The sequence below is a fragment of the Hippopotamus amphibius genome, chromosome 4 (assembly GCF_030028045.1).
Source record: "Hippopotamus amphibius kiboko isolate mHipAmp2 chromosome 4, mHipAmp2.hap2, whole genome shotgun sequence".
NCBI lineage: Eukaryota > Metazoa > Chordata > Mammalia > Artiodactyla > Hippopotamidae > Hippopotamus > Hippopotamus amphibius.
Genome location: NC_080189.1, coordinates 172,518,838 through 172,546,580, shown reverse-complemented (window position 1 = coordinate 172,546,580; position 27,743 = coordinate 172,518,838). Strand labels below are relative to the sequence as shown.

The window sequence follows — 27,743 nt, the reverse complement described above, 5'->3', positions numbered from 1 at the left end:
TTACCCATTTAATATTTATGAAAAAATGTGGTGCTCTACTAGGCCACTGAGACACAACCAATATGAAGTCTCTGCCCTCAAGAAACTTTCAGTCGAGAAGCAGAGACAAGTTGAGAAGCTGTGCTAACATATTAACTGCTGGGACAGATGAGTTCTAGAGGAGCATACAGGAATGCTCCTATCCTTCTGTTAGCTCACCAAGTTTCTATCATGAAGTAACCATAAGAGAAACATCAAGGACCCAGAAGACCTGAATTTTTGGGTCTTAAACCTGCTGCTGACCAGCTCTATTTAACCCTTTCAAGACTCCATTTCTTTATTTGTAAGAAAATAAATTACCTGCCATCCTCACTCCAGCACTGTGTTCAGCTACAAACAGAACTCTATGAAAATATTTTGAAAACTATAAAATACATGATATCTTTACTACAATTACACTTCACACTGGACTGTCAAGCTTGTAACCAAGTTTTTAATAGGCTCAAAATTCCTAGTTTGAGATTTTTGATAAATGATAGAAATCATCAGATTGAATTTAGGCCCAATTAATGTGTGTTTATGCTTTCATATGCTATAAATTAAAGTTCTCAGTGTAGGTTTTCTGTGGATTTCTTTTTGACCCAAAACAAGTTCCTGGCACAAAGCTGGCATCCATTAAATGTTGAATGAATAAATCAATCCTGGTTCAGCTTCATCTTTAACCTCTGAGCCTCAATTTTCTTACCTGTTAAAGTCTTACAATAATCCTGACAGCAAATAATTAGTATGTGGCAAACTATCTGGTCTTAGGCTCCCTTTACACTATTGAAATTATTGATGATCCCAAACTGCTTTTATTCATGTGCATATGTCTACTGCTATTTACCATACTAGAAATTAAAACAGAACTTTTAGGTTAATTCATTTAAAATAATACACCTATCCCATTAACAATAAACCTGTTGTATGCTGTTCTAAATAAAGAATGTGAAGAAAATCTGGTCTCACACAGATATGCAATTGGAAGAGGAGTATTTTAATAGCCTTTTCAGATAATGTGGATATTCTTCTGTGATACTAGACCAAAGCTCAATAAGTGCTCTTTCTTTAAAGTTAGCAGCAATATTGAAACTAAAAACTGTATGATGACCTTTTTTAAGTACTTTGTTACAAGAAAACCCATCCATCCATCCTGCCCTTTTAATGGATCTTTTATCCCTGTACAATTCTAAAACATCATGCACTGGTCATTTGAAAAAATACTGGTTCACGGAGATATACAAACAACTGGCATGTGGATACATTTCACTATACAATATAGAAGAATCATTTGTTAATATCACCACTCTGTCAAATTTATGGAAGACACAAATTTAACAGTGAAAATGGCAAATACCCTGTCAGTATTAATATGAAAATAGTTTTGACTTCAGAGACCCTTGGGGTCTCCCACACCTGGAGAACCACTATCATAAGTGGTACCTATTATTTCTATAGGAGGCACCAGCTTTGGAGCCAAGCAGATGAAGGTCTCAATCCATAAAACTTGCTTAAGTTAAGCACCCAAAGCCTCGATTTCCTTGCTTGTACAACTGGGGATATTACCACTTACCTTCCAGGGTTCTCCTGGGGATTATCATGACCTAATGCACGTACAACAATAATTAAGCACAGTACCTGGCCCAGAGTAAACACTCAAATTACAAATTATAAAAAGAAAGGGGACATTACTGTCGGGAGCAAAAAGGACGCAAAAACAAAGAGATCTGAAAATAAAACTCACTGAACCATGACAGAGGCAAATGCCACACGTCAAACATTCATATGCAAAATAATAATTCTGAAAAATGAAGTTCAAGAGGAAAGAGAATAGGAAAAACAAAATAAAATCAAATATTAAGGAAACTATGACAGAGCCTTAACAGAGGAAGCTAAGCAATTTCAAAACACCCTATTAGAAGGGGATTGGGGAAGTGGGGAGAGAGTTGCACATAAAGCTTTCCATGAAAAGACAGGGAAAAGAAGTAACCAGGGAGTATCAGGTTTGAAGGTAAAAGGGCGTCTCTCCGAAGTCAAAGGTATGATAGGAAAAAATGCAATCACTAAAATTAAATTGGCCGCACACTGTGGAGTCTTTTAAGCTGCCAACAAAAAACTTACCAACGTAAGCTCCTAATTCTTGCAATTTCCCCTTAATGGCACTCTGAGGGAAAAGAGACAAACGTGCGCGTGAGAAAGGCGGCCCTGGGAAAGCAGACCGCCCGCAGCGCCGAGGCAACTTTGCGGGTGCGCGCACCTCCGGCCCCCTCGGCGCCGGGTGGGGGCGGGGAGGCGCCTCGGGCCCTCCCGGAGCCCCTCCCCCACGGCGCCCCCCACCCCCAGCTCCCGGCGCGGCTCCCGCCCGGGCCCCCCACACCTCCCTCCACTTCCCGACGGCTCCTGCTTCAGCCACGGCCCCGCTCCCTGAGGCCGCAGCTGCGCCCAGGCCCGAGGCGGCCTGGCCCAGGAAGCGCCGCTCGCCGACCCCGCGGCCAGTCAGGGGCGCCGGCGACGAGCAGGCCGCAGCGTCCAGGCCGGGCCCACCGCTCCCGTTACTCCTGACAACGGCGCGCCCGCCCGCCGGCCGAGGCCCGGCTTCCCGCCCCCGCCCGACGCAGGCCTCACCCGGATCTTGCGGCTGATCTCGGTGCCGATCTCCATGGCTCCGGGGCGGGGACGGGTTCAGCACAGCGCGGGGTTCCGCTTACGAGGAGCCGGACGCCGGCTCCCAGACCGCAGCCTCACGGCCACCGCCACCACCGCTCCCAGCCGCGCGCTCTGCGTGACCCGCCCCCACCGGCTCGAGCCAAGTCGAGCGCGCCTGCGCCTGCGCCTGCGCGCACTCTGGCCGCCGAGCCTGCGCTCTGGCGACCTCTGCTGGCAGCAAGAAGAACAGCGGCGTGCAGACGGCCTCGGTGTTTGTTTCCCTCTGCGGGCACCTGGGGAGCTATTCATTCTTCCTTTTCCTAGCCCGCGCTCTCCTTTGCAAAATAAGCATGTTTAAATGTCCAGCGGAAAGATCCCTGGCTTTGGTGTGAGATCAGAATTCGAGTCCAGCCTTCACTTACTGTTAATGTGATACTGATCTAGATACTCAAAGTCTTGAGTCACTTTTCCTACCTGTAATACGGAGGTTGCCTCCTAGCGGTTGCATTATCATCACACTTGGAGGGAAAATGGAGTATCCAGTGCAGCAGATGCAATTCATCGCGGTCATTTCTTTGCCTCCACAGCCACAATGGTTCTCCTGTGTCTGGTTCTGCCGCCCTTCAAAGGCCATCCGTGGCCTCTTCCCAAGATCTAATCCTCACCCTCCTGCTCTTCTCTCTCTGAACCCCCTTCTTTGAAGAACTCTTTTATTCTCAGGGCTTCAACTCTCACCTCTATGATAATAATTGAATCTTCCATCAGCCCTGAGTTCTCACCTAAACCCCACTCCCAAATCCCAGATGGCAGGTGTATTTTCTCCAAAGTCAGTACGTCAAAACAATTCTTCCTCATCTTCCCCTCCCCCCCCCATTGGTTTCTGCTCCTGATATCCCTGTTTCTATCAATAGCAGCTTAATTCTCCCTGTCCCTGATCATAAAACCTTAGAATCAGAGTAAACTTAGAGAGAGGACTCCCTTCTCCCCATATCTGCTAATTCCTGAAGTGGTCTCCGTTAGTTATTAATTGCTACATAAATGACCACCCACTTACCTTAAAATGCACACCTTTGCCATCTCACGATTTCCATGGGTCAGGAATCAGAACACAGCTTAGCTGAATCCTTGGCTTAGGGTCTCATAAATCTGCAGTTGAGGTGTCAGTGAAGAGGAAAATTAGAAACTTGCACTCAGCTAAAAATAACTCCATGCTTGTTCTGCTTTTGTAAAATGTGCTTGCTGTGAGAGAAAAACAACAACAAAAAAACAGGGTGAGCTAGAAATCCAATGTAACCATAAGATGTTTTGCTAAAAATGGAATGTTCTGCACCTGCTCTTGTAAGTTTCTGTTTGGAAACTTCCGCACTCTGTAAACCAAGAAACCAATCTACCCATGCTAACTGTAAACATGTGCACTGACCCCTATAAAAGTAAAGCTCACCCTGAGCTAGGGGCCCAGAACTTTGGAGTGTTAGCTTGTCTGGGGCCACCAGCTTAATAAACCTGAGTTCTCGAACCCTCCGAGTGTGGTGCTTGGCTTCTCGACTGACCGATTTCTGCAGCATCAGGAGGGCTGTGCTCTTGTTTGGAGGCTTGACTGAAGAAGCCACTTTCAAGCTAGTTTAGGTTGTAAGCAGAATTACTCTCCTTGCAGCTTTATGAGTGAGGGCCTCAGCTTTTTCCTGGCCTTTGTCTGGAGGCCACCCTTGGGTCATAGATGTTACCCACACTTCCTTGAATGGGCTTCTCCAACATGGCTGCTCACTAAATCAAGCCCTGGAAGAGAGGCTCTCAGCTCAGTGAAGGCCCAGTCCTTTTAAGGGCTTTCATTTGATTAAGTCAGACCCTCCCAGGGCCTGACTCCCAAATCAACTGATTTTGGGTCTTAATTACAAAGTTAAATTGCAAAATCCTTCATCTGTGCTTATTCATTAGCTGCCAGCAAGTCACGGGTACTGCCTACATTCAAGGGGAGGGGTTTACAAACGGTGTGAACAGCAGGGGCAGGAATCTTGAGGCCACCTAGAGTCTGTCGGCCACATGGTCCTTCATCTCTTGGAATCCTTTTTTTCTTCTGAATTACTATAGCATCTATGTGGGAGCTACTAGTATGACACAATATCCTTTCTATTATGTTCGTTTCATTTGTGTGTATGTGTGTGTGCACATGTGTGTTTGTTCTAACAAGATTATAAATTCCTTGTAGGTCTGTACTTCTCCAAAATTTCTTTCTGGACACTAGACGCATAGTAAGCACTTATTAAATATTTGTAGGATAAAATTAATTAATGACAAATTACAGAAGCATTCCTCGTGGATAAATCCAATGATCATGTACTCATTCAACATTGATGAGAGGCTGTGGAGCAGAGTGACTGAGAACAGGGACACTGGAGCCAGACTGTTTGGGTTTGAATCCCAGCTCTGCTACTCCCTCTGAGACCTTAGGCAAGTTGCTTAACCCTTCTCTGCCTCAGTTTCCTCATCTGGGACATAAGTATGATACCAGTTTCTCCTTCATAGAGTTATTATAAGGATGAGGTAAGTTAATAGTTGGGAAGTATTTTGAACTGTGGTTGGCTCATTGCAGGACTGTGGGTGTTGATTAAAAATTAAAGGCCTTCCTTGAGTCAGACGCCGTGCTGGGAGCCAGAGAACAAAGATGAGTGAGACCGAGTCCCTGCATTCACAACACTCACAATCCGAAAGACAGGTACCTTATTTCTATCTCTTTACCCACCATTTCAGAACTAAGAATACAAACACATGTTTTACCATTACTGGGTACAAAATCCTTAGTCAATATTTAGATAATACTGAGAGAACATTTTATGAAAAATACAGAATGTTTTCATTAAAATGTATTCAGAATAGGGAAAACTTTTATTAAAATGTATTCAAGAAAGCATTAACTTTCAAGACAATCCATTCAAAACTGCAGAAAGAGACTTGCATGCTGCTTAAGAACTTGTATATTTAGATCTGAGGAGCGTGTCTGGATCACAGAGGGGATAACCCAACTGAACTGATGGTGTTCAGTGGTCTGACACTGTTACAGGTGCTTCCCTGTAAGATGCATCTTTATAAACCACACTGCATCCAGAGGAAGATGATCATTAATGGTGCCCAAGAGAAACCACTAAAGGGACTAGAGGTATTCAGCTTGAAAAGGACTAAGCAGGACAATGGGAATTATTTTCCAGCATGGAAGGGCTCTCCAGTTCAGGAGGGATGATATATTTTGTTCTAGGAGATAGAATGAAGACTAGATTTCAATGAATCACAGTTGAGGGCCTCTGGGCTGTCTTTCAAAGAGAGAAGATTTACTAAAAAGAGCATTGGTTTTGAAATCAAAGAGGCCTGGGCACTAACCCCAACTGCACAGAGCCCCCAGTCCTCTAACACTGGCCCCCTAGCATCTCCAGCCTTCTCTCAAGACAGCACCTCCTCCAACTGGGTGCTGCACATCCTTTGCAAGTGTGGGGGGAGAAGAGGGCAGAACAGAGGTGTTTGGGGTGTCCTTCAGCCTGGAATGCTTTTCTCTTTTTTTCTTTGAATGTCTGATGAACTCTTTATTCATCCATCCAGACTCAGTCAGAAGTTGATCAGAGTGATAAACCAGATATCACCACTCCACTTAGAATATCGACCCATTAAAAGTTCATTTGCCTCCTAGAATTATATATTTACCTGTTCCTCACATGGTGAGTCTTTGAGAACAGAGCCATGCATCTTATTTACCTTTCTCTTTGCAGCATTTGGCTTCCAAGAAATGAGGTTTCAATAGACAAGTTTTTCATTAGTGACTCTATCACATGATCTGTCTACCCATGGATCAAAAGCCCGTTAAGTGTTCGGAATTCCGGCCACAGCAATTGTTTTTGCTACTGAAGCTGATATACTCTTCTTAATTTTCTTGCCCATTTGAACAAATATATTGCCAACATCATCATTTCTCTAATGTCCACGGGAACCTAGCCCCCAAATTCTCCCTCTTCTGCAGCTGAAAAGGTGCTACCCCTGAGATGGTGCTGAGTGTGGTAGGCAGAGTACACAGTGAGGATTCAGGGACCGAAGCAGATTTTACCTTTCCAGCTCTGGCTTCCACTACTCCTTCTCCCAGTCATCAGCCTCTCTTTGGGATGGATCATTCATTCAATTTAGATTTTTGCAGAGGATGGTAACATTTTTCTTTTTTCTTTCTTTCTTTTTTTTTTTTTTTTGGTACGCTGTGCAGCTTGCAGGATCTCATTTCCCGAACCAGGGACTGAACCCACGCCTTATCAGTGAAAGCCCCGAATCCTAACCAATAGGCCTCCAGGGAACACCCTCTTTTCTTTTTTAAAAATTTTTTCTGGAGCTTCCTAGGTGGTGCAGTGGTTGAGAGTCCGCCTGCCAATGCAGAGGTCACGGGTTCGATCCCTGCTCCAGGAAGATCCCACATGCCGCGGACCAACTAAGCCCGTGTGCCAAAAAAAAAGAGAGAAAAAAACTTTTTCTGAGAATGGTAGTTTATAAAGTGAAGGATAATGGGTACTCAGCAAGCTATCAAAGCAGATTAATTTCTTAACCCCTAAGAAAATATCAGTCAGTGTATCACCAAAACCACAGTTTCTTTCCCTTTTATTGAGCATCTTTTTACTGTAGACATTTTAAAATTTTTTACTTTATTTTAAAAAGAAATTACCTTCACAGGAAGAAGAATGTATAATATACCACTTCTGGGTAACAAGTGGAGGTAAAGATACAGAAATGTAATTGCTTATTCATCTACAGAATATCTCCAGACGAGTACATAGTATTATGGTAACATGAGTTACCCCCAGGAGGAGAGCAGGCAAGGTAGGAAGGAGACTTTTCACTTATACTGTTGTGTATCTTTTGGGGTTGAACCATACAAATTACTTCACTTCCTTCCACACAAACATAAGCCAATAATAATTTCATGCCGAACACTCTGAAGGCATTGTTCAAGTGGCTTGTCATGGGGCTGTTATTGTCAAATTAACATGCTTGTGGGAAAATAGAGTTCAAATACTCGGTCAGCAAGTGGCACTTGTGGACTCTAAGGGAGGAAGTTCATCTTAGTGTTTAACATCCCTTGGGTTTTACAATCATTTTCTATTTTTAAAATTCTTTTATTTTCTTCCCGATTCAATTAACAAGTTTTTATTTAGCGCCTACCCTCTGCTCAGTAATGTCCTAGGAATTCCAGGAGATATAAGAGAAGCCTACATGAAACAGTTTTTAACACTCTTGCCAAGTGTGGGGATCGCTGTGGAATGGGGTGGCTAGCAAGTTGTCTCGGAAGCAGACCCTTGAATGGAGGCTTGGAGAGCAAGGGAAGGCTTAGACAAACGGAAGCGGGGCAGGAGGTGAACTAGGCCAGGAGAAGCGGCTTGATGGGGCAGCCGGAGAAATAAGGTGGTCAAAGGAGGAGAGAAATAAGGAGAAATAAGAATGGTCAAAGAGGCCAAGGCTGGTTTAAAGAGGCCCTTAAAGGTCAGGCAGAACAGCTTAGCCTTGGGGGTCCATTGGGAGTGACAAACCCCAAGGAGAGGTAAGCCTGGTATTAACATGGAAAGAAGAGAGAGCAGAAACCAGAGGCATGGAGACTGCCCTTTTGCAATAATCCAGATGTAAAATGATGAGGGATGAAGGTTAGGATTGGAATGCTGGGGGGGAGGGTAGGGTCGGCATTCAGGAACAAAGAGGAAAGAAGGCATTCATGACACATTTCAAAGAAGGAAGTAGCAGGTCTTGATAATAGGCTGGAGGTAGAGAGGGGGATGACACACAAATTTCAGGTTTTCTAGTTTGGGAGACCAGAGAGCTGGAGAGCTACTTATTTTCTCTTTTCTTTCTTTGCAGACAAATTGATCCCCTCATGGTGTCCAGTTGAAATTCAGTTATAAGCAGAATTGATTGATTTTTTAACACATGTAATCTTATTTGCCCGGAGCTCCATTACCCAACCTGAGTCTTGCCTGGGGTTTTGTTCTCCCATAGCACTCCTACTTCTAGGATGGTGCTTTTTTTTTTTTGGCACACGGGCTTAGTTGCTCCGTGGCATGTGGGATCTTCCTGGAGCTGGGATCGAACCCGTGACCTCTGCATTGGCAGGCGGATTCTTAACCACTGTGCCACCTAGGAAGCCCTAGGATGGTGCTTTTAACTGAGGCCTTGTTGGTCCTGTGTTTGTGTAGTGTGTAGGTTTATCACCCACTAGACTAGTAGTCCTTTCTGAGCAGGGACCAGTAAGTACTCAATAAGTGTCTGTTAACTGTTGAAGAAAATGAGATCTAAATGATACGTAACATAAGAAAGCTTTCCAGAAACAAAAATATTTAAAAAATCATTTAATTAAAATTTACATAATAAAAGTTTCTCAGCTCCAATCACTCAAACCACACAGCAAGTAAAGGCGAAACATCATATTGTGATGGTGTTAGGGCCACACAGTTTTATTCCTCGGCATAAGTGTTGCCATGCAGTAATAATAATAATAATAATAACGCAATGTAATAATACCATATAATAATAAAAATCGCTAATATGGCTTAGAATGAAACATTTCACATATATTTTACAAAAATTACTGGATAGTAATTATTATTATTATTTTGCAGATGAGCAGGTGCAGAAAGGTTAAGAAATTCGCACGAGTTCATCCAGCTAAATGAGCATTGGCGCTGAGACTTGAATCCAGATAATTTGACCCTGGAGTTCCCCATCCTTAAGAGCTCTACTTTGTATTGCATAAGTGTACAGCTCTTTTGAAGACCTACAGGTTATTTGAGGCATATCAACCTTTTTTAGGGGAAGAGCACTTTGCAACCCTGTACCAATCAGTATTTTTCCTTTTTTATGGGGTAGATCCTCAGACGTAAGCGTGGGAAGAAGGAATAAAATATTTGAACTGTTTTCAGAAATGTAGAAGAGTAAACGAACAACTCCAGCAGTAACAGCACTTTACAAACCACTTCATAACAACACGAGAATAAAATCCCTCACTGGGCACCGAAATAATATCCCCCTCCTCTCATTTTTATTCAAAGCCTTGCTTTATTTGGAAACTCTTAAAATAAGTGGTCATATGATTAAAAAAAGCAGCGGCGCGCCCCCTCCCCGGCGGCCGGGCGCAGCTGTCCGCGCCTCCCCCGCCCGCATTCCAACTCTCTGAGGTCACGGGCCGCCGCCGCCTCCCCGGATCCGCCCGCGCGCCCTGCCGACCCAGGGGGAGGGACGCCCGGCCCCGGCCGCTCCGCTGCTCCGGCCGCGCGTCCCGTCCCATCCCGTCCCGTCCCGTCCGCCGTCTTCCTGCTGCCCCGGCCCCAGCCCGGTTTCTTTGTGCGGCGCTGCCGGCCGGTCCCACCTCCGGGCCTCTCGCCTCGCCGCGGCCGCCGCGGGACCCAGCGCGGGGGAATGGTCTGCGCGCCGAGTTCGGGGAGACAGGAAGTGAAGCGCGCGAGCCCCATGAGCGCGCGGCGGCGCGGGCTGGCGTGCGGGCGCGGCTGCGGCGGCCTCGCGGCGGGGCCCCGGGAGGCTGGCCGCTGAGCGGGGCGCACGGCCCCGAGGATGCGGGAGCCGGAGCAGGTGAGGGCGCGGGGCCCCGGCCGGCGGGCGGCGGGCGGCGGGCGGGCGCTGCCGTGTGTCTGCGAGCCGGGACCCCGGAGCGCGTCGGCCGGTCCCGGCTCCCAGACCCAAGGCAGGAGCGTAACAAAGAGAGAAACTCTTCCTTTCCCAAGTTCTCTCCGATCTACTTGAGTAATTTCTAAAGGGGTCTTGACCTTCTATTCTGAACTCCTCGGCTGATGGTAGCGGCTTAATTCTGGATCAGGGTTTTAGAAGTCTTAGGCATATTTGTGCCTCTCGGAATATTAATAAGTGCGAGATTTGCCAGATAACTTTGGCGAGAAGGCGAGCAGGGAAGGATTGTTTCGTGGTGATGACTTGTTTTGGTTTTGGAGTAAAGAGTGTTTACTCTGGAAAAAAGAATTCTTGGGTCTGCAAATTCCGACTGGTGATTTCGGCAAATCTGATTAGATTGGCCGCTCTTGGCATGCCCCGTCTTTTCTTTCTTTCTTTCTTTTTTTTTTTTTTTTGCTGAGAACGCCTTATAATAATAGCGTATGCTCGCAAACACGTTCAAAACACTCCGAGTGCTCCAGGTGACAACCGCTGTATGCCTAATGGTTGCTGACATTTATTTTTTTTTTTTTAAGTTTGGGATATGATAGAAATTTTACTCTGAAAGTTGTCTGTTGTTCTTAGCACATTTTATTCTCGAGTTCTACACATAAATGTTTTATTCAGGAGAAACAGGCGTTTGATTTAATGCTTTACATCTATATATTATTCTAAAAATGTCATATACTTTTAGTGATTGTGTAATTTTGCTAATGATGCTTTCAAATAAAACATAGTGAGGAATTTAGCAACAGGGAGGGAAACTGCAGGATTCAGAATTAAAGTGTATTTGAGAAACTTCTGAAAGGGGATGTAAAAACATTAAAATGAATTTACAAGTATTTCAGACTGTCTTTTGAAAACCTGAACAGAATTTAATATGTACCTGTTTTTTATTTCATAACAAAGTGATTTTGTATTTTCCTTCAAAAGCTAACTATGAATTGTCTGTTTACTTTAGTAGTTAGATAAGTTACAATTCCAGAGCCAACTACCTTTCAAATTGTTTCATATTATTTTACACATGAAACAAACATCCCCTCAAAGCATCTTAAATTTCTACTCCTCTATTCATTCATAACTTTATGACACCATTTGGTAGGAAATACTGTACCTAACTGAAAATTGTGTAAACTGTTAATTTTGTAAATTATTAAGCAGAACATTATTTTAACACAGGTTTTATATAAATAACCAAAAAGCAAGATATTCTTATGGGTAGATTTTGGGGGAAAAAATGTATCTGATACACACACACATCCCTCAGCTTTTTCAGTTACATTATAACATCTACCAAAATAAAAAAGATCAAACATTGGCTTTTCTTTATCCCTGATGCAGTAAAACATTTCAAACTCAGGGACAACTGAAAGTTTTACTATTTGCTTCATCAGAGCTTAAGTTAATGATTAAGTTATACAGTGTAGTACCTACTGCCTTCAAGGCATAGTTCTATATTTGTAGTGAAGAGAATAGCATATTTGAACACCCCCAATATAAATTTTCATCTTTCTTCTGTACGACTTTATCTGTCCTGTTTCCAGTTACCATAATTTGTATGTAAAATTTAAATTCACCACCTCATCTCTTGAAAGGGTATTTAGCATATATGATATGTAGATATAATCTTTTAAAATTTACACAAAAACTCATGACTTTTCAGGCAATTTTCTAGTTGAAAGCTTATTATTTAAAGTTCTAATTTCTTGACTTTTCTTTCATTTTGCCTCAACTATCTATTTGGTTTATACCCTGACAGAGAAAAGAGCATTGAAAACTGCAGGTGGAGCCCATGTCTTTTCATAATTATCTATTTTCTATTCCCCTCTTTAGTATGGTGCTTTTACCTTCCAAGGATACACAGCAAATGCTGTTAATTAACACAGTGCTTTATGTAGTTCTAGTTTTTTTCCTCTGGCCTTCTTCCTCTATTCCTTGTTTTTAAGTTTTACTTTCCTGACTATATGGGGATAGCTCAAAAAACAAAACAAAACCCGAGCCCGAACAACAAAAACCAACAACAACAACAACAACAAAAAAGAAAATCGTGGTTGGGCCCTTATTAGAGATACAGCCATGTATGTAATTATAGCATGCTTGTAATCTCCTTCTTAACAGCAAGGACGGCTTAGGATTCGTCTTCGATTTCTCTAAAGGCCCACTACACTGTCTTGTACTCAGAGACGCAATACACTTTTGTGGAATGGAATTATAAAATGTTAAGTTTGGCAAAGCCTAGTGTGATAGCTAAACTCTATTCTCTAGCTTTGCCATCCCCCCACCCCCCCAATCTCGGAGTACCCATCACCTCTGGGGCCGACATGCAGTCAAGAAAGCGGAAAAGAGCAGGGGACTGGGAATGAGGAATCTCGGATCGGGTCCCAGCTCAGCCCGTCCCCGTGTGAGACTGAGAAAGCGCTTCTCCCGAGGCCTGGGTTCTGTGTCCGCCAGATGAGAGGGTTGGGGGCTGCCGCTCAGGGCGGTGCCCGGCCCAAGTTCAGGGTAACCAGCCGCGGCCGAGACTTGCCAGACGATTCATCGTCGGGGGCAGCCTCTGTTCAGAAGATAACGAAGGGCGGGAACCGTCCGGGATTCTGGGACTACCCGGGATTCTGTCGACTCGTTTAGGGGGAAAACTCCAGCCAATGTAAAAGTTCCAAGCTGCCGCTTGTGCCCAGTTTGCTTCCGCCCGGGAGTTACCACCAACAGGTGTTGCTTTAAAAAACTTTTAAGTCGCGTATTTTGGCGGGGGTCCTGCGGCTCCAAATCGGAATTCAGGCACGCTCCATCCACACCGCTCTCTCGCCTCTGGGGTTCTAGCTGGGTCCTTTAAAAGTTGCCTCCGGCATCAGCGGGAGCCTGTCCTCGTCTAGAGCATCCGTCCGGAAACGCGGCCGCAGGCGGAGGGGTTCCGGAGCCCCGAGGCTGTGGGTTGCCCGGGCAACGCCGCCTGCTCTTCCGGGGGTGAGGATGAGGGAGGAGCTGGGGCGCTCCCCATCCTCTTGGCCTCTAGGGCTTGTTGAGCTCTGTCCTCCCCTCATTAACTCAGGATGGCGTTTAAGCCCTCGCCCCGCTCCTCTTCTGGGCTGCAGCCCCGCTTAGGTGAAGGCTCACCGCCTGTTTAGGCGTTCCCACCCGGAGAGGGGCCGGGGCCACGCTTTTCAGAACTTCCACGCGTCTGGTGGTAATCCGATCACAAGCATTTGTAGGGTCTTTTATAATTTGTTTATAAATAAATCGATTTGGTGATGTAAATATTTATAAACCAGAAAGAGTTCTACAAATGCTCGTTAAATGTTCACCTCGTCTGAACCTCACAGCTGCCATGTGTTATAGGGGATTATTCCATTCGGGTTCAGGATTAATTTGCCTAATTGGGACTGAGACGTGAACGTAGCTCTTTTGGAGTTTTTTGCAATTATCTCACTTAAGGACTAAAGAACCCTGACATCTGGCGTATCGGGGAGCCCAAAAGAGTTAACTATGAAAAAACAAAACTTTAAAATAGAAAGAGGGCCACTAATGCTAGCTACTAAATTTGGGATTATAGTAGTGCCAGCCATTATCTCATTTAATCCTGAAGGTAGCCACACGTTGTCACCACTCTTTGTGGGATTGAGTGAAGGGTGGAGTCTGACCCAGGGCGTAACACAGTTCTGATGATAAACTTCCCTACTGCCTCCCAGATCCTGCTAATGCCTTATTTTTCCAGAAGAGAGGGAAAGCTTATTCCTTAGATACAGATTTATTGATTTTTATTTTTGAAAACAAAGCCCAGAGTTGCTATTGCCTTTGTAACCCGTGTTTCTCCTTCCCCAGCATTGGCGTGGGTGCTCCCATCACCTGGTCTTTGGAGACTCAGTTGCTTTTTAATGGCGGCGGCAGCTGCTGGGTGAGCAGCCGGAGACTGTGCAGTACTCCTTCCGTCAGGACAGGATCGCTTTCTCTCACCATCACCACCACTGGATTGGTGGCGGTGCTTTTCCCTTTGCACTCTTTCAACTCTTGAAGGGAGAAGAAGATGCCACTGCCATTTGGATTGAAACTGAAACGCACCCGGCGCTACACGGTCTCCAGCAAGAGCTGTCTGGTTGCCCGGATCCAGCTGCTCAACAATGAATTTGTAGAGTTCACGCTATCCGTGGAGAGCACGGGCCAGGAGAGCCTGGAGGCGGTGGCCCAAAGACTGGAGCTGCGGGAGGTAAGCCCCCCAAAAGCCTACAGGCTTCTCCGGGCTGGTTTGGCCTCTTACTTCCCAACTACTATCATGCATGCTGGCTGTTTCTTCTCAAAGTATATCCCTGGCCATGATAATCTGAGTTGAGCCTGCAAGCCCCTCTCCCTACGAAGAAGGAGTAATCCAGCAAAGAGGTTTTTCCTTGGGTGTGTCCCGTAAGAAAATTAAGAATGCCTGAGTTTTGAAAATGTTTATAATTTCCCCCAAAACGTTATCCGAAATGAAATAGGAATGCATTTTGGAATCTGAGTGAAGAAGCTGTCTTGGAAATGGATCTTTTCAGCCCCCAGCTATCCAGCTGACACTCAGCCAAGTCATTCCCAATTCCTGATCCACAGAATTGTGAGCAAAATAAAATGGTTGTTTAAGGCCATGTTAAAAAAAAAAAAAAAAAAAGGAAAAAAGGAATGCATTTTGGATTTTCTAAATTCTGGTCTTCTGGTATAATCCCAAATGGGTCATCCTGATCTAGTACAGTTTACTAACTTCATTCATTCAGCATTCATTGACTGTTTTGCACAGGCAAAGCCAAAATTCAAGAGACATATTGCCTCAGTTTGAACTCTGGCTTCTTCATCAATTAGCTATTTAACGTTAGGTGAGTTATGTGATCTGTGTGAGCTCTGGTTCCATCATCTGAATCGTGGGATAACAGTGGTGCCAAACGCTCAGAGTGCTTGTGTGATTTAAAATGCATGTAAAGCCATAGCTCTAATAACTATAGTCTGTTACAGTAATCATAGGGAGGTTTGCCCTGGAAAACCCCTAATCCAGTCTGTAGGAAATTGTGGAGTCCTCAAGTATCTATGCAATGTCTTAAGTTTAAAATGCTGTGTAAGGCCTGTGAAGAAAAGGGCTCTAATTAAACCCAGGTCCCTTCCAGTCTTTGGCTGCCTGGTTCTGGGATAAGAGAAAGATGGAAAAGCTGGTTATGTCACTTAAATGCCTATGTTATAGTCTTGACTGGAAATCCTGCTGATACTGTAGTTCATAAAAAGTCAGGAATAGGTAAACTGTGCCCCTGGTGAACATCCGATTATTTGATCATTCTTTATTAAAGACTTATTAAGTGCCAAGCACATATGTACTAGGAGCTCACCCTAGTGTTGATACTGGTAAGAAACCAGACATGATGCATGCGATGATGTGGAAAGTAGAGGGTGCTGTAGGCAACAGGGAGAGGCAGCAAAGGGAAGGCTTCCCAGGACAAGTGATGTCCGAGCTGGGACCTGAAGGATGTGGCAGGGTGGTCCTATCAAGGGCTGGAAAAGACTTTGCCAACAAAGGAACTGCACAAGGCCAAAGGCATGACGCAGGTAATGTACCTGGAGCCTGAAGTGGGGAGAGGAAAGGCTGTAGAGCAGGGGCCACCTAATGCGGGGTTCTTGTTAAAGGATTTGGGCTTACCCTGAAAGTAGTAGGGAAGTTGGTGAAGAGTTTTCAAATAGGCATGTGATGTGATTGTTTTTATGAAGCGTGAATCCTCTGGAGAATAATTAGAAAGGAGTAGAGTTGTGGTGCAGATGGTAGTGACTTGGATTTGGATGGGGCTGGAGAGAAGTAGGTGGAATCTGGAGATATTCGGGACCTGCCTATGAAGTGTTGGGGAGGGTCTAGCCAAGGTGCAGGTTGCTCCTAAGGTTTCCAGTAAATGGTGGGGACTGTAACTGAGGGAGGAAACAGAAAAGGAAGAGCAGGTTTGAGGGGAGCTGGGAGAGGTGTGCGGTGAGGTCAGTTCTGCACGTACTGAGTTTGCAGTGCCAACTGGAGATGTTGAGCAGGCAGAGCATATGAAGGTCTGGAGCTCAGGTGCGAGATCCAGGCTGGAGGGAAGAGATTTGGGAATCGTCAGCCTAGGTCAGTTAATCTGGGAGAGGGTATGAGAGAAAAAGATGTTGCAGACCCCTTGGGGTTGAACAGAGGGAGAACCTAGAAGGAGACGGAGATGGAGCAGCCCAAGAAGGAGAAAGTAAACCAGGGGAGCCGACCTCAGTGACTGGTCTTGCTTACTTGCATTTATTCCGTCTTTTTTTGCTTCCTTCACCCATTTTTCCTTTCTTCCTATTTTGGTTTCTTTTTTTTTTTTTTTTTTAAATAAATTTATTTATTTATTTATTGGCTGCATTGGGTCTTCGTTGCTGCACACAGGCTTTCTCTAGTTGCTGCGAGCGGGGGCTACTCTTCATTGTAGTGGCTTCTCTTGTTGTAGAGCATGGGCCCTAGGCCTGTGGGCTTCAGTAGTTGTGGCACATGGGCTCAATAGTTGTGGCTCATGGGCTCTAGAGCACAGGCTCAGTAGTTGTGGCACACGGGCTTAGTTGCTCCGTGACATGTGGAATCTTCCCAGGGCAGGGCTCGAACCTGTGTCCCCTGCATTGGCAGGCGGATTCTTTACCACTGCGCCACCTAGGAAGTTTCCTATTTTGGTTTCTTTTTCCTGTAATTTCTTCCTTATGCATGAGGTCTGCCTACAACCACTAGAGTCAACTGCTCGAGGAACTGTGGTTAATTTATTTTTGTACCCAAAGTACTAGACATGGAATGTGCTTAATAAATACAGGTTGAACTGAACCCACAGGCATTGCTTTGCTTCTCTGTTAGTCAAGAAGCCCAGAGAAGTTGCCATCCCTCGTTTGTTGAGGTTATCAGACTCAGGAATAAGCAACTTTATACAGCTATGGGTCTATAGTGAGACTGATTTTTAAGAGAAGGGAAGAGTGCTCTAAATGGGAATAGGTGTGGTCCCTGGAAAATGTCTTGCCCGGGCACAGGCCATCCCACCATTTCCAACATTTGACGACAGTCATGGTTAGAAAGTTAGTTTGTGTAGGAAACTTTTCCAAGCTCCTGAAGCTCTGCTCTGTAGCATGTAAACAGATGGCTTAGGCCCAGGCCTAATCTGACCCAATGACTTTAGAAATTATCTGAATCAGGGCAACACCTGTTCTTAGTTTATGTCTATACATTGCTTACGAGATTCATATCAAGAGATAGTGGTACGTTATCTTGCACTATTCTCCGGTCAAGAAAACTCAGAATTATCATAGCATGTAGATTTTCCTGATAAACTTTGCTACTGCCCATATTTAAGGGGAGGTGGGGGGAGAGGATCTTTACTTTTGTTGCTTAGTTGAATAGCATTTTACTTCTCTTATGACAATTATAAGAGCTATATAAGAATACCATTGTAATGCTATACCTGGGAGCTTCAATTATATGGGTAGTATTTTATTTCTTAAGTTGAATGTGTGGTTAAATGATGTTTATCAGTCTTCATGGTTTTTTGAATGTGTGAGATATTTGATAATGCATTACAGAACTAAAAACCAAAGGGTTAATATATTTATAACCAATACAGTTAACTTAGATTGTCAACCTTTTTCTAAACCCACTGTATTTGAACTGCGGAAAGTGTCTTCTAAAAATAGGGGGAAAAATTTCTGCAGGAGAATATTGCTGTTCGTGATATCAATAGCAACAGTCTCTCAGATATGCTGAAATTCCTTGCATTATCATTCATTGAGTTTCAGAACACTTTTTCAAGAGAGGCTGTGCAAGTCTGTATAGAATTTAAGGGGAATTAGAAAACTTTCTTTTTTTTTTGGTTGCACTGGGTCTTAGTTGCAGCAGGTGGGCTCCTTAGTTACAGCGTGTGGGATCTAGTTGCCTGACCGGGGATCAACCCAGGGCTCCATGCTTCGGGAGCGAGGAGTCTTATCCACTGAATCACCAGGGAAGTCCCCAAAACTTTCTAATTCTGAAAGTATATGTTATTATAGAGGTTTGATGGAGGTAGTGAGACAAAAGTGTGTCAGCTGGGCACTACCACTCTCATGGGGCAGTGTGTCCTTGAAAGAATATCACAGTCTAGAGTGAGATCGTCAGGCTTAAAAATGTTTCCGAGAGTAAGACCTGCATTACCCCATCTCATTGGGAATTTGTAAAACCAGGATGCAAGTTTAGTAATTTACAAAGACGTATGGAACTACCAAGGGCCCCAGGTATGTGTGCCCTCTGGCCAGGCCATGATCCCCCTTAGGCAGGCCATGCGGGAGCTGGAGCAAACCAGAAATTGCTTGGTGAGCATGGAGTCAGAGAAGGGAAGGTGCCCAGAAAACCTGACTTATCTTCATAAGGGGAGTAGACAAGTTCCTCAGAGTCTGGGTATGCTTTCTGGGCTGTGCTAGTGGTCACTGCCTCTACTGGCCTCTTGAAAAGGCTGTTGAATAGAGTGGTTAAGACATTTGCCAGCTGGATTAGACACATCTGGGTTTGGATCCCAGTGCTGCCACTTACCAGTTGTGTGACCTTGGGCACGTTACTTAATTCCCCAAGACCTACGGGTTTTCATCTGTAAATTGGGAATGATAATAATGTCTATTTGACAGTGGTTGTGAGGATACAGTCTTGAATATAAAACATTTAATAGAGGACCTGGTATTTAGGAAACTCTCAGTAAGGGTTATTCTTCAGCACCCTTACTGTTATTTGTGACTCCCATTTCCACGTTGTGGTTACTGACCTCTTCAAATTAACTCTTTTCTTACTTTTGTTAATATCGTTGTTCCTTCCTTTTCCTAAGACAATGCTTGTTTTATAAAACGTTCTCTTCGTACAAATAAGTATAGTGGCCACTGGTAATTGCACTTCTTACATTAAAATTAAAACTTAAAATTTTGCATACCATTGTAATTTAGCAGTCACGGTTGAACCTCTCTTTTCATGCCAGCTGAGATTAATTTGTACAATGTCATTGCCTCAATTGCCCTAAGATAGTGCTTCAGTAGGTTTCTACTTATCTGTGAGGTTTTATTTCTGTTTCTTCCCTCTTGCCCTCAACCCAACCCCTACTATTTAAACAAACAAGAGAAAAAAATGAAATTTTGGATTAAGGATTATATATTTTCTTTAGGGTATGTCTTTTTCAAGAATTCTTTTAAAATCTTATATTACCTTTGAGAATCATGTTTAATCATGCTGTCATGGCTTTTAATTAGATTCACTGCAAAATATTATTTCTTATATAGGGTGCCTTCCTTTATCTTACTGTCCTCATTCAGCTTACGTTTACATTTGGTTGGAGTTTTTAAGTTTCTAAATCTCCAGTTAGGAAACAGGGTCGTTTTAAAATCCAGGAAACCTTTCGGGGAATTCCCCAGTGGTCCAGTGGTTAGGACTCAGCACTTTCACTGCTGTGGCCGGGTTCGATCCCTGGTTGGGGAACTAAGATCCTGTAAGCTGCATGATGCCGCCAAAAAAAAAAAAAATTTCTTGGAAACTTATTAAGATAACTTCTTCATGCTTCTGCTGTGATACATTATGTGTTAGTTTTATAACAAATTTTAGAGGGCAGTTTTCTTTCATCTCTTTCTGAATGTTTTGTGTACAGGGGAAGGAGAAGCCTCGTTGTCTACGTGTATGGCATACATGCATGACTTTCAAATAACACGTTTGAAATGGAGATTGATCCTAAGCCACCTCTAATATTACCTCTGAAGCATTTTTAAAAATAAATTTATTTATTAAAATTTTTTTTTGGTTGTGTTGGGTCTTCGTTGCTGCGCACAGGCTTTCTCTAGTTTCGGCGAGTGGGGGGCTACTTGTCATTGCGGTGCTCAGGCTTCTCAGAGCAATGGCTTCTCCTGCTGTGGAGCACAGGCTCTGGGCACGCGGGCTTCAGTAGTTGTGGCGCACGGGCTTAGCTGCTCCGTGGAATGTGGAATCTTCCCGTACCAGGGATCGAACCTGTGTCCCCTGCATTGGCAGGCGGATTCTTAACCACTACACCACCAGGGAAGTCCCCTCTGAAGCATTTTGATGAATAAATTGAGAAGTCTAGCAAAACTTAGTTCTTACTATGGCCTCTCATTTTAAAATTATAATTGTGGTCTCTGATACTTGGTTACTATGGTGGTTTATCACAGATATTCAGAGAATGTTTTTAAAATTGTATTTGAAGTGCATGACACCTATGTCAAGTTTTTATCCTTTGGAATGTAAGCTCCATCAGAGTAGGACTATGTACCACTGTAAGGTGCCTTGTACCTTACAGTACGTGGTTGCTAAATCAATGTCTACTTAATTTAAAAAGTAAGGTTCTTGTTTTGAATTTAGACTGATAGGCACAGACTGCAGTTCAGGTAAGTCAGCCTTTATTTGCTGTATGATTTTATTTCCTGGAGAGAGTTGAACATTTACAAACTTTGAAACAGAGGTAGAAAAGGACCTTTTTTCTTTAGACTTTTATTTCTTTCTCATTTTGGGCCTTCTTCTGAAATACTAAGAAAATGTGTTTTAGAGACTGTCTGAGGTAAGATTACTCTGTCAGAGGAGGGTCAACTTCTTTGCTGAACTTTGAACAGATTCTTTTTACAGTGTTTTCTGACAAGTGGAGACATTTTTTGGCTAAGGGATTTGTTGGGATAGAGGGAAATCAAGCATTTATACAAACCATTACTCTTAAGCACAACTTTAGAAAGTGTTCTTGGCTATCAGAGTGTTTTATTTTAAATTAGTGTCTTAGGTATTCCAAATATCCACTGACCTTATCTTGACTGTTATCTGAGTAGATCTCAAGAATTTCATGTGCATTTCCCTCTGTACTAGCTGTTTTCATTTGGACTCTAAAAATAGCTGAAATAAATATGTGTAAGGTAAGAGTATGATACCTGCAAACTTTTTAACCTTTGGGCTGAGCAGTTATTCATTCAGGTATATATGTTATAAAACAGATAAGATTGACATATAGGCATGGATCGGTAAATATTTTAGTTAGATCTATTGGACCACCTGAAGCAAATATAAATCTTAGATTGGCCTCTCTACCTAGATGAAGAAAACTTTCCAAAGTCCAAACCCAATTATAAATAAGCAAGAATTTTTCTTGATTTCTTAGATTTTCTGTTACTTTTCTTACTTGGTCTAGATAAATAATAACTAGTCATATAAATAAGTAGAGGGATTATACATGCAAACATGGAGATATTATGCATTTAAAAATAATGTATCATCACACAAGTTGTTACAGAATTTGGACACCTGTTTACTTTAAGAAATGGCGTATTCAACCTGCACTTAATTTCTTATAAATTTAAGGGCTAACTGCTAGAGTGAGATGTTTTTCTCCCAGTGCTGGATTTTTCACCCAAGAGACATTGAAGATGTCCTTGAATCTCTCTCGCCAGTGGTCTGTCACAGTAGTGTGGTCTCGTGATCATATGGAACTGAGATGAATTTGCTCATATGGGGAGGTTTGTGAGTTGTTATAAATTGGCAGACATGGGAAACTGACGGTGTTTTAGGGGCTCTAAGTTCTGCCATTATTCTTGGTGTATATGGTTTCAGATCTCATTCCTGACACTCTAACAGCTTTATGCTGTCCCCCTTGTGGGTGGATGAATATTGTCACACTGGAAGCTTAACATGCCTTATCTCATTTAATCCTCACAACGAGTTGGGCATTATTTTCTTCCATTTTCAAAGGAAGAAACGGGAATTCTGAAAAACTGGGTGACTGGCTGTGCTAATCTGGGCAATCATACAGCTAATGTGAAAAAGAGCCAGAATTTGAGTTTGTGCCTGTCAGGTTTCTGCTTGAACTTTGACTTTTGAAGTTATAAGTGTTATGGACCCCTTTGAGAATCTGATCAAAATGCAGAATTTTGCATACAGTTTCAGGTGGGTCTTGGATACACCCCTCTTTCAATCCTTCTATGAGCTCAGGCTGTGGGCCTAGAAGCCTCTTGGATGAGGCCATCTTTCCCTCTCTCAGCTTAAGGGTCTTTCTTCCCTAATCTTTCTTTCTCCAGCATGAAGGTGATGGTAGGATGGAATATTTGTGAAAAACTCAAGACCTGCATATTTTTAAGCAAATAATTTGCCTTTGAAATATCACTCCTTCCCTGCTTCCCCTACAAATGCCAGTTTTGAACGGCCTTTAGCTTTAGGTCTCAGGAAAGGCCATTTGGGGTATTCATTTCCTCACCTGGACAACTTACTGTTAAGGAAAAAAAATATCCCTTCAAGGAGGAAAGGGAGAAGGTTGTGAATGGTAGTTCCTACATTGCACCTCTGATGGTAGATCCAGGTCTGTCTTCCCTACCTGACAGCATCTCTGTGCCCACCTAGGCAGTAGGTGTGCGACAGTTCTCCAGTGAATGAACGGATGACTCGTATTTCCTTCATGCATTAACCAAATCCCCTTCGCCAGTTGTTGAGCTCTGTGCTTCATTCTTCTTGTCACGTACACACCCTATCTGAACATGGCTTTTTCTTTTCTGTTAACGAAGACTTTGCTGATATCACTGTCTTAACAATATGTTGGTTTAGCAAATATTTTCTTATTTGGTTCTCCAAGCAGTTTGTTCATAAATAAATGTCACTTAGATTTATCTTTTAATGAACTGACAGGATACCCAGAGGCAACTTAAATTCTTAAGAATCAGCTTAAGATGTTAATTTCAGTAGAAGAAACATGCATGTCACAAATCTATATGAGAAGTAGCAGCATGTTGTAGAAATAACTTCTGTCAAGGGATTGTGCCACTTTATATAGGTTATCCAAATGAAATCGCTAAAAGGTGGGCAGAGTAAACAGGACAGAGTAATGGTGTTATTTTGAACAGGCTTTAACTGAGCAGGCTAAAGAGAATATACAAGTAATTTCACGCCAGGTGGCAGAAGCTCATTTCCTTGTGAATATAAAAACAACTTGTCTTTGCTCAGTCATCTTACGATTATTTAGGCAGCCCAGACTTTGACTTGACAAATTATTTTCGATGTCAAGTGCATTTTTAGCATATTGAATTTTGTACCTTCAAATTCACGGGGTTTTTTAGGCAACAAGGTGGAGTTTTGGTGCCAGATGAACATGAGTTCAAATCCCTGCACGCTACCTGTGTGGTCCAAGGAAACCAACTTAACTTCTCTGGATTTTGTTTCTTTCATATATGGTACCATTGCATGTGATAGTAACACAGCTTTCTGTTGGGTACTGATAATGTGCCTGGCACTGTACTGGATGCTTTACATATATTTAATTTAATCCTGAGTATAACTGACTTCCTTCCTCCTCCCACCATCTCAGAGATGGAGTGGACCAAAGATGGGCAGTGTCCAGACCAAGGGGAGGTCCTGATGCAGGACACTTGTTTTAGTGTAGAGTTGTTTTTCTTTAGCCATTTCCATCTTCTTTTTCATCATGTACATTTGTTCATTAGTTGGAATAATCTACTGAGAAAAACGGATTGGAGAAAAATGACTCAATGCTATCATTAAGTCAGCCAATTAAGTTCAGAACTATACCACTGAGAATAAAGATATTCCCTATCATATCCTTTCTCTTCCTCCCAAAGTTTGGAGTGAATTATCTAGAAAATAACCTTAATTCTCACCCACACTTTGTAAATGCATATTTGTTTGTATTTTTATTTCTGACACGTATTTAGAAGTCAGATCTCCATTTGAATGGTGGCTTAGGAAAGAACACTTCTAAATTCTATATTGCAGTAGGATAACAGAAAGAAAACTGAAGCATCTTTAATAATTAAGAATATATCTAAAACTACAGATTATTATTTGTACAATATCTGTGACCCATCACTAGAGTGCAGACTTCACTGTCCATTAGAGTCCCCCCCCGGCCTGATTGGGGCAATTAGTAGGTGACAGTCCCAATCTAGAGTTCAGGTCTTCCATCTGCAGGTTTAGCACTTTTCCCTCAGCATCACACTACTTTTCCTTTGAGCCATTGCCATTTTCCTAAAGAAAAGCAATCCGATTGTTGTATTTTTTATTTATTTATAAATTTATTTATTTACTGGCTGCGTTGGGTCTTTGTTGCTGTGGACGGGCTTCTCTAGTTGTGGTGAGCAGGGGCGATGCTTCATTGTGGTGCACAGGCTCCTCATTGTGGCTTTTCTTATTGTGCAGCACAGGCTCTAGGCACGCAGGCTTCAGTAGTTGTGGCACTTGGGCTCAATAGTTATGGCACACGGGCTTGGTTGCTCCATGCCATGTGGGATCGTCCTGGAGCAGGGCTCGAACCCGTGCCTCCTGCATTGGCAGGCAGATTCTTAACCGCCGCGCCACCAGAGAAATCCCAATTGTTGTATTTCTTAATTTATTTTAAAAGGAAAGAAAGGGAAAGAAAAATTGCCAAAGAGAAAGCCCTGTTAGTGAAGGAAGCATTTAAGTGTAGAATTTTCTATACTACAGGAGATGCAATTATGAAATTTTATACTGTTTAAGGGGACTTCAACTCTGATGATAAGAGTTAATATTACTTGAGCACTTATTGCATGTGAGACACTGTTCTAAGCGCTTTTAATGTTTTTGCTTATTTTGATCCACAACAATCTTATGAGTGAGATACTCATATACCCATCTCCGTTTTACAAATGGGTAAACTGAGACACAGAAGTGTTAAGTAACTTGCTCATGGTTATGTGGCAGAAACCACAACAGGACTAATTCTTCTGGCTCCTTAATCAGCATTTTTCCTCCCAGTATGTAACCTTGGGCTAGTGACAGGTGGCCTGCCATGGAGCTTGTGCCCTTAAGGACAGCCTGGCACAGTGCAACCTCCCAAATCTGATGGAGATTGTTTAAATTACTCTTGAGATTTGTTATCTTTTATTTGTAGTTTAATTACTACAATTTATTTCACTTAAAATATGTTTTTGAAGTCACATCAGGCAAAGAAAGATAAGCCGGAGAAGGACATAAATCAAGATTAAGCCACAAGACATGGTTGGGAATGTCTGAAATGTTAAGGGCAGAGTAGTCTGATAGGAAGCCTTTTGCGAGCTTGTTCCCTGGCAGAGTTGAAAGTAACAGTCTGATGAAACACACCCGGGGAGAGTTCCCTGCTGAGAGATTTTCCAAAGCAAGATCCAATTGCACTGCTGTTGGATGCACTTGGGGGCTTCAAGAGTCAGAATCTGCATCCAGACAAGAAAAAGTGGTAGAACCAGTGAGCCTGTTGAAGTGCTTGATGCCTTTATTAATGGAGCCGGATCACTGCCATTTAGCTGCTGTGCACGCAGGTGTATTTCCACCTGCCACAGCAGTTCATGTCACCGAAGTGTTTCCGCTCTACCATCTGTGAATTATGGACATGGGGACAGGTCCACTGTAAATTGTTATTCCACTTTGTTGCTGTTGTTGTTATTCCGGTTTTAATTCCTCTTCTGCAAGTTATGATTCTGTCATTTAACCTTTTATGTCTATTTATTTATTTATTTGTTTGTTTATGGCTGCATTTGGGTCTTCATTGTGGTGTGCAGGCTTTCTCTAGTTATGGCGCACAGGCTTCAGTAGTTGTGGTGCATGGGCTCAGTTGCTCCACAGCATGTGGGATCTTCCCAGACCAGGGCCTGAACCTGTGTTCCCTGCATTGGTAGGCAGATTCTTAACCACTGTGCCACCAGAGAAGTCCCTGTTTTTTTCAGTTGAGACTTTTATCATTATATTTCTTGAATATCAGGTAATTGGATATAGGATAGTAGAGAATAATTCCTGTTACCTTTGGTAGCACATACATATTAGTGGTAGTTTATCCTCTTCTTTTACGTGTAATGAAAATATCCTGTGTGTTTTTAAGTAGCACCTCTTCCAGTAAAACGTAACTGGTGTTATGGTTCTTAAACAATTAAAAAATATTGAGTGTATGTTTCTGAGTTATGTGCCCCCCACCCTCTACCCCGTTCCTTGATCCGCAATGAGGAGCATAGTTTAAAAGGAAATCCATTAAAACCTTAAGTGTGGCCTTTATTAAATGGAACTTTGTATTATTAATAAAAAGGGAAGATAGCTTTTTTATATTAAAAAAGGAAACAGTTTTACTCTTTTCTTGGAGTATTTGTGTACATGGAAGAAGTATTTGCTTTAAGTAGAAAACCACCTAGTAAATATGTGAGATAAAAATTTATTTCTTGTATGATGAAACTATGATTTCCAAACTTAGATTAATGAAGAAAACAAATGTAGCTTTTAATACACAGAAGTCTGTGAGTTTTTTCATGTATATCTGTTTAGGACTTTAACCATGAAAGTAATTTCCCTGATTTTATGATCCTCAGATTTTTTCATGGTAATACTATTGAGAACAGTGGAGCTGCTGGTAGTTTTTTTTCTTTTTGGCAATGGATAATATGTTGGGTAATATTCTTTTAAGCAATAGATATTAACTGTGACTATTTTCTTTCTTGAAATGTATTAAGGCCCATATTCATTTATAGTTTTTTTTTTAATTGTTTTTTTTTTTTTTTTTTTTTTTTTGGCTGAGTTGTTTGGCATGTGGGAGCTGGGATCTTGGTTCCCTGACCAGGGAGCAAACCTGTGCCCCCTGTAGTGGAAGTGCAGAGTCCTAACCACTGGACTGCCTGGGAATGCCCCATAACCATTTCTGTATAACATAAACAGCTGTAATTTTAACCTGACAAAAGTGAATATCAGAAAAATAAGCAACTATTCCTAAATATACTCATTTCAGCCCTTCTTTTCGTTTTTACATTGTGAGGTTACAACTTCTAAAAATATTGCTCACACTACTAACTTTATGATGAGACAAGATAGAAGGAATAACTAAATCTTGAGTTCAAGAAAATATGAAAAAATTTTTTTTCCTGTGACTTAATTGAAATATAAAAACTGGAATATGGGCCAAATTAGACTGAGGTTATCTTTTTCACTGTCCTCTCAATAAAAATGTATTTATCCATTGCCCTAAAACACAGGCATTTGTGAATTAAGCTAATAAGCAAGCCCCCAAAGGCCCAAATTTAGGAGATTTGAACAGAAAGAAATCTATCAAATTCATTTCTTGGAATGGGATATAAGAAGTGATCCTGCAGTATAACAAACTAGTTAACTAAATGATTGAATGGGAGGCTATGGCTTGCCCTTAGCTTCATGAGTCCTAAACAAAGTGACCTGTATGTGGCAGTACAAATAGAGGACATTAGCCTTTGATGTTGAAAGTGTGTATAGTAACATATCAGTTATTTCTGTCATTTTTGCGTAGTAAAGTGTTATATGCACTAAAATTTCCCATTTAATTCTAGCTTACTCTTTAAAATGTCTATTTTAATCTTTTAAAAAAATTTATTTATTTGGTTGCTGCGAGTCGGGTCTTAGTTGTGGCACATGAGAT

General features: G+C 42.5%; 2 protein-coding genes across 6 annotated transcripts in view; one reads left to right on the top strand and one right to left on the bottom strand.

Annotated features, from left to right (window-relative positions):
• The window catches only part of ZC3H14 (zinc finger CCCH-type containing 14), a 39,517-nt gene extending 36,712 nt beyond the window's left edge, over positions 1-2,805 (bottom strand). For all 4 annotated transcript variants that reach the window (XM_057733808.1, XM_057733809.1, XM_057733810.1 and 1 more), the window contains exons 1-2: positions 2,644-2,805; positions 2,140-2,182 (exon numbers count right to left, since the gene is read on the bottom strand). In XM_057733808.1, coding sequence (XP_057589791.1) covers positions 2,140-2,182; positions 2,644-2,679 — 79 coding nt within the window. In that variant the 5' untranslated portion in view covers positions 2,680-2,805. The remainder of the gene's footprint in view (positions 1-2,139; positions 2,183-2,643) is intronic.
• A 7,079-nt stretch (positions 2,806-9,884) lies between these two features.
• Positions 9,885-27,743, top strand: part of PTPN21 (protein tyrosine phosphatase non-receptor type 21) — a 67,457-nt gene continuing 49,598 nt past the window's right edge. Inside the window, exons 1-2 of one of the 2 annotated variants that reach the window (XM_057732018.1) lie at positions 9,885-10,260; positions 14,173-14,554. In XM_057732018.1, coding sequence (XP_057588001.1) covers positions 14,375-14,554 — 180 coding nt within the window. In that variant the 5' untranslated portion in view covers positions 9,885-10,260; positions 14,173-14,374. Of the gene's footprint in view, positions 10,261-13,113; positions 13,318-14,172; positions 14,555-27,743 lie in introns of those variants that run through there. The other variant, XM_057732019.1, reaches the window with a different exon arrangement.